Source organism: Coregonus lavaretus (genome assembly GCF_964263955.1).
Source record: "Coregonus lavaretus genome assembly, chromosome: 13".
NCBI lineage: Eukaryota > Metazoa > Chordata > Actinopteri > Salmoniformes > Salmonidae > Coregonus > Coregonus lavaretus.
Window position 1 is genome coordinate 23,405,257 of NC_140000.1, and position 7,494 is coordinate 23,412,750.

At 43.4% G+C, this 7,494-nt stretch overlaps 1 protein-coding gene across 7 annotated transcripts in view; it reads right to left on the reverse strand.

Annotated features, from left to right (window-relative positions):
* The window catches only part of paqr6 (progestin and adipoQ receptor family member VI), a 29,398-nt gene extending 23,279 nt beyond the window's left edge, over positions 1–6,119 (reverse strand). For 3 of the 7 annotated variants that reach the window (XR_014614183.1, XR_014614184.1, XM_084176025.1), the window contains exon 1: positions 5,029–5,176. Coding sequence is in view for 2 of the 7 variants with exons in the window: in XM_084176025.1 (XP_084032151.1) it covers positions 5,029–5,044 (16 nt within the window). In the remaining 5 variants the exon portion in view is untranslated. The other 4 variants (XR_014614182.1, XM_084176024.1, XM_084176027.1 and 1 more) reach the window with 3 other exon arrangements.
* Positions 6,120–7,494: the final 1,375 nt, after the last annotated feature.

Consider the following 7,494-nt stretch of genomic DNA (forward strand, 5'->3'; position numbering starts at 1 on the left):
TTCTCCTATGGGGACAGCCGAAGAACCCTTTTAGGTTCTTGATAGCACCTTTTTTTCTAAGAGTGTATGTTAAAGAGCACCATCAAACTAAACTAGATTCAAATATTAGTACTAAACCCCCATCACAGGAGGCTGCTGAGGGGAGGACGGCTCATAATAAAGGCCGGAACGGAGCAAATGGAATGGCATCAAACACATGGAAACCATGTGTTTGTTGTATTTGATACCATTCCACGATTCCGCTCCAGCTATTATCATGAGCCCGTCCTCCCCAATTAAGGTGCCACAAACCTCCTGTGACCCCCATCCATACTGCTTCCTTTGTGAGAGTACAGTTGCTACAACAGCCTCATATAAGTCCTATCCTAAGTCGATGTAGTCACTGACCAAAATGAACAAATGTTGCTTGTAATAAACTACAGTTCCATCGTAAATCCGGTTATCCTGACCATCGGACGCTGGTGTTAGTCGGTATAAACTGTCTATGTCCTGCATTCCTTCACAGGCGAATAAAAACACTGCCAACCCGTCGCCCCAATGTCGAAATCCCACCCTCCGCACACAGCGACTTTTTGATTGGATGGGGACAAGAAAGAAACCTTGTTATGGAGAATCAGGAGACAAGGCAGAGAGCAAGCCTTAAGGCATCCCATATCATCGCATAATTATTATATTTTATACGCACAGCCAATTATATATTTTCCTTAATCAAAATGCCACATTGAAAAGTTTTTCAAGTCTCTGGCTCAGAATGGAAATTGCTTTGGTCTGATGATTTGTCATAGTCAGGGCACTTATCTCAGTGTTGGCTGAGTGAAATATTACCTGGAGGTTGCCCTGTCATTATGGTGCATACTTCAGGCTCTGTGACATGACAGTGAGTGAGGGGAGACAGAGATAGAGAGAGAGGGTGACAGGACACTGCATGGCCCAGCTGCAGGCCTTATCCCGTTTACTGGGACAAAGTGTGCTTTGTGACTGAGGCCCTGTCTGGAGAGAGCAGGGCCAAGGGCCGACTGTTACACACCGGACTGGGCTCTATGAAAATGAGTGGCCATTCTGCTCAACACACACACATGCTGAACTGGAAGTTCTTATTCATGGAAACGTGCACACACACGCAAAGGCACACACACAGAAAGAGAACGAAAAAGACAAGACAATAGCTTGTGTCTGTGACATTGAACCATGCTAGCGGAGTCACTGGGTTCAGAGATGAGAACAGAGGGTGAGTCATTTGCATGCATCAAACCCCTATCAATGAAAGAGGGGCGAGGTCGAGGTGCCAATGATTTGAATAAATAAAAGGCTGGGTAAATACAAGGCTGTGCATATCAGTGTGTGGTTGGCAAAATGTGCCGCTGGTTTCAATAAGCAAAGTCTGCATTTAAAACATACACTGAGTGTATCAAACATTAGGAACACCTGCTCTTTCCATGACATAGACTGACCAGGTGAAAGTTATGGTCCTTTATTGATGTCACTTGTTAAATCTACTTCAACCAGTGTAGATGAAGGGGAGGAGACAGGTTAATGAAGGATCTTTAAGCCTTAAGACAATTGAGACATGGATTGTGCATGTGTGCCATGGGTGAATGGGCAAGACAGAAGATGTGTCTTTGAACGGGGTATGGTAGTAAGTGCCAGGAGCACCGGTTTGAGTGTGTCAAGAACTGCAATACTGCTGGGTTTTTTCATGCTCAACAGTTTCCCGTGTGTATCAAGAATGGTCCACCACCCAGAGGACATCCAGCAAACTTGACACAATTGTGGGAAGCATTGTAGTCAACATGGGCCAGCATCCCTGTGGAACGCTTTCGACACCTTGTAGAGTCCATGCCCTGACAAATTAAGGCTGTTCTGAGGGCAAATGGGGTGCAACTCAATATTAGGAATGTGCTTCTAATGTTTTGTACACTCAGAGGTCCAGTGACTACACCGTGGCCTCCATTTTGGCCTCCTAGGCTCTCCTTTTCAATGGATTTGTGTGCTCCTTGGGATGGCACTACCTGTATGCCCACCTGTATACACACATACTTATTCTGCTAATTGAGTAATCCCAAGAAGCAAGTTCATGTTGTAAATTTGGTCCTGATGAAGACCTAATTATAGGGTCAAAATGTTGCCTGTATAATGTAATAGAACTTTGGGAGTGTGCGGAAGACACACTTTGGTTACCACAAATCACCACCTAGACATAGATGACTAAACATATGTGGCCATATTCAGAAAGTGTTTCAGAGTAGGATTGCTGATCTTGCATAAGTGCTGCCTTTTAGATCATAATGAATAACATTGAATGTACGGTCCCTGGCTTCCTCTCTGCAGCAGAGAAACTGTGGTGAAGAAAACAAGCCTAAATGCATTATTCCTAATCCTAACCCACCCCACTATGAAGTCATCTTTAATTCGAATTGGACTCGTCTTGACTCCAACTGTCCTCTCCCTCAGTACCCTCCCAAACTGACTCTTCCCAGCAGCCTCACTGCTAATCAGCAGTAAACATGATGTCAGGTGATCGTGTGAGTAAGAAATACTCTCACTGCAGAGTGGAATGGAAAATAAACATGTCCACATATTTTGGCTTAGGGTAGACCCTGATTTTGTTAACTTCTTTGGAATCTGAATTGTCTTGCACAAAACTATTGGCATCCATGTCCGTGTTTATGGGAAAGGTCTGCTAGGTGACCAGGTGGTGATTGGGTAATGGTCCAAACCGGTCCATCTGAATAGATCTCATGACAATGAGTACATTGCAATGAGCGCATAGATAATAGTTCTCAGCTTACTTTTAAAAGAACTCTGCACGTTCTGTGACGACCAGTAAAACTACTTATGAATAACACAGATTTATAGCCTGGAATGTAAAACAATGGTGAAACAATGGTGTGTGATCCGATTTCGTTCTCCATCCACAGGAGGTTGGTGGCACCTTAGTTGGGGAGGACGGGCTCGTGGTAATGGCTGGAGCGGAATCTGTGGAATGGTATCAAACACATGGTTTCTATGTATTTGATGCAATTCCATTTGCTCCATTCCAGCCATTATTATGAGCCGTTATCACCACAGCAGCCTCCACAGTCTCCATCAGTAGTAGAATGTTTATTTCTGTTTTAGTCGAATAACGGGAGGTTTTGGAGGTGTTGTTCATGGGCCTCTGGGGTCTCTGTGATATCAACCACTTCTCGTGTGCTCACTACCACCCACTCTCAACTACACAACCCACTCACAAGGCTGTTCTGCACAGTAGCAACACATTTCTCTTCAGAATAATTTATTGTCAAGGACTTGATCATTCTTGACTTCCTATCTACAATACTATACAATTGTGCAAATGAGTAACAAGAAAGCGAGAAGAAGGTTAAACCCTCTGTCAGAGGTGTTTGTTTAAGTGTCAGTGAGTGTTTGTTTGTTTGTTTGTGTGCAAGAGCACGGTAATGGTTGCCACATACAGCAAACAAGGGGAAAACAAGCACTCTAAACAGAGAGTGACTACCGGTGGCGGTGACCATCCCCAGTTCCCCTACCATCGTGTATCAAAATCAACAAATATTCCAAACTTTCACTTCTTCATCCCTCTCTCCTCTTCACCTCCCCTTTACCCCTCTCCACCTCTTCTGAATCCATCCATAGTCCCCTAGCTATGCAGCTTCTCTCCCACTTTTCCCTCTTTCTGTTCCACTCTCTCGCCCAAATCCTGAATTCTGAAATTCTTTCCCTCGCTCGTGATCTCGTCACATGACCTTCCTCAATAGGAGTCTTTATTACCCAGGAGCTGAAAATAAGAAGTCTATGTGGGGAGCATGTTATGCAAACAAGAACAAGGCACATCGTTCGCCCCATAGAACATTGTGTTGTCATGTTGCTGCATGGTTCTGTACAGTTTGTACTGGGAATGGAACATTGAAGACATCAACTCAACACACACACACAATATGACTGATGGTCAAGTGTACCAGGAACAACAGGATTTGCCGGTTCCTGTCCATACTGTACTGCAGAAGGTATAAATCCATCAAATAACTCCATGTATAACTGAACTAAATATCAGACCCTCCCATTGACCTAGATGGACTACTCATTAACACTGTCTGTTTAGGACTTTAAATTCACACTATGCCACTATGCCATATGACACTATTATAAGCAAGTGATAAATGGATTAGGATATCATCTGTTATGTCCAGTAAGAGAGTTTGATTTTTTTTTTTTATGCATCCTTACTCTCTTGTCGCTTCTTTCCTGTCATCTCTGATCTAACATGAATAAATTGTTGAAAGCGTAACAGAACCTCTGCTTTCACCAATCTGCAAACTGATGAATGACTATATCACAAAGCATTTGACATGATTTAAACAGGGTCATACAGTTCCTTGCTGCAGGTGTGGTGTCAACCAGTAATATCACTTATGCCAATCTGTAATTAACTATAAGAACATAGTGTCACATGGAACAAGTTACAACTTGTAATTGCAATAGCAATAGAGTCGCAATAACAGTAGACTGGACCAACCAGATTTGTAGGGAAGAGACCTACATTTGGTCTATGGAATGTTTAACTCATATAGCCTAGCGAGGTAGCTATCCTACCTTTCCCTTGCCCTACCTTTGTAGAGGAACGCACTAACGCCCTGTACCAGAGGCAGGGCAGAGGGTGAAACTCAATTCATTGCTCGGGAGTTGTAAACAACATGAATATTACAAAATAAAGAATAAATGCTGAGTGCATAGTTTCATGAGAGAAACGAGATCCAACAATTGGACACAGTTTCTCGTAAAGAGCACTCAATCCTATCTCCTGTTCAAATTCAAATTAATTCGTATTTTTATAGGAATGTACAATGCCTGAAGTCACATTCATATGACATTAATAGTGGTGAAATGGTAAAGGCAGACACACAACAATCACAGACAAAAATATAAATTAGCAGTTATGTTTAGTTATGTCACAGGCTAAAAAGACAATATCAGAGATAAACTTTCTGGTGAGAGATTGGGTTCTATTTTTCCCAAGAGAATAGCACTTACCGTGGGAGTCGGGCATGCGGAGGGAGAATATGCCTTAAAAAGAGCCGAGACGTAAAACCAGGGAAGGACTACCTCGCTGTCTTGGTGAACTGTAGGCGGTGTCTAGTCTAACGGTCTATCCTAGTAGCTCTCTACACAGCCACTGCCCAGAAGAACCCTGGAGAGACTGACTAAATGCTCCTCCGCGCGCTCACGTGGACTGTTGCAGCAACAATAACAAGACAAACGCCATTATGTGTGCTGCGGGCCAGAGATTACAAGACCAAGAATGTTCCCCCGTGCGCGTTTTTTTAATGTATGTTTGCTTTCCAAGAAAGAGGAGTACTGGATGTCCAATCTGTTTCCATGTACTATTTGGTCTTCATTTTCATGTCGGATAGCCTACCATATTGTTATCGCATTGTAAGAAAAGTGTTATGGGCAAATATCCTATTTTTTCCGGCGCAAGTGATAGAAACTGATCTGTCAAATTTGTCACACTTCAAACAATAATAGGCCTACACACTCATGACAGGCTACACTGCCAATTTCATCAATTAAAATGGAATATGAATACAAAAAGGCAAATATGCCGACAAAAAGTGTAATGATATTTTAAATGACAAGATACATAGGCTACATAATATAATTTGCATAATAGTTGAAAAGTCTGGTTCCGTGGAGACATAGAGTACATTTTCAGGATTTCCATAACGTTTCCTACACGCACGTGGCGCACATACATAAACGCACGCACGCGCCCCCCCCCCCCCCCCCCCCCCCCCCCCCCGACAGTGCTTGGAAAGAAAAACGCCACTTACCGGTAGCCTACACACACACACACACACACACTCACACACAAACACACTATAGGTTGTTACATTGTGACAAGCACACTATGGCACGTGAAGAGAAAGAAACCAAGTCAAACCTTTCAGCTTTATATTGGCGGTGAGCTCATTTGCGCGAATCTTCACTGGAGCGATGTAGTCACTGACCAAAATGAACAAATGTTGCTTGTAATAAACTACAGTTCCATCGTAAATCCGGTTATCCTGACCATCGGACGCTGGTGTTAGTCGGTATAAACTGTCTATGTCCTGCATTCCTTCACAGGCGAATAAAAACACTGCCAACCCGTCGCCCCAATGTCGAAATCCCACCCTCCGCACACAGCGACTTTTTGATTGGATGGGGACAAGAAAGAAACCTTGTTATGGAGAATCAGGAGACAAGGGAGAGAGCAAGCCTTAAGGCATCCCATATCATCGCATAATTATTATATTTTACACGCACAGCCAGTTATATATTTTCCTTAATCAAAATGCCACATTGAAAAGTTTTTCACATGACCTATTTGAAACAGCTCCAAAGACTATTGGGTGATATCAATAGTGATGATTTTCATCTGTAGCCTATGCAATACCATGACTATATAGGCGAAGTTTAAATTCTTCAGAAATTCTCACTCACTAAGTCAAGGCAGGCAGGTCACTTCATAATATTCATAACTGAACCAAGTCTACATGAAGCGCAGGGCCTATTTTTCACGGACTGAGAGGCACATTGACAAAATGCTTTGTTAGGACTTTTTATCCTCCCTCAGCACCAGACTACAGCATTTGGGGTCAAGGGGGCCACAGGGCACTGACCTCTGGCAAAATTTGCATTTCAACACATTTTTTCCATGGTGCAGAGAGAAAACAAGTGCTGTTTTATAATGCTATTCCACACATTTTGTCATTTTAAATTCCCTGCAATTCTACACTTTTTGCTGTTTTACAGCTCATCTCATGCTTTTGTTCATATTTTGCCATGAGGCTGAGAGAACATTTTGCAGTTTTAAAGCTAATTTCCTGCAATTCTACACATTTTTGCTATCTTGCTATCATATGCTCCAATGAAGGTTCTAACGATGAACTTAACCTTAAGATGCTTTTGGGAAACCGGGCCCTGGACTGTTCACTTCCCCACTACCAGAGAGTGGGCCAGCCCTGTGCTTTGCCAACCATCTTCTGTTGGGGTGGCGCTGACCCCGCTGCCAGGGGATTGGTCACTCTCTGCCATGCCATGCAGAATGGTGGGCATGGGTCCCAGGCATCCAGGGTAGTGAGGGGCACGAGACCTCACAACAGAAGAGAGCAGGATAGATGGCACACAGAGACCTACTTACAGGACCGAGACTGATGGATGAGCCAGACTGCACTGAACGGGTTCAGAATGAGAAGTTAGAGAGGAAAGTGGAACAGAACTACCATATTTCAATAGGCAAGGGTGTTCAGAAAGTTTGGAACAAGCCTATAAAATGAAAAACATTAAAATGTGTTCCAAACGGCAAGTGGTAACGGAGCACTTAGTCTAGGTCCAAAAGGCTTCTACCCCCAAGCTATAAGACTGCTGAACAGCTAATCAAATGGCTACCCGGACTATTTGCATTGACCTCCCCCCCCCCCCCACACACACACTTTTTTTACGCTGCTGCTACTC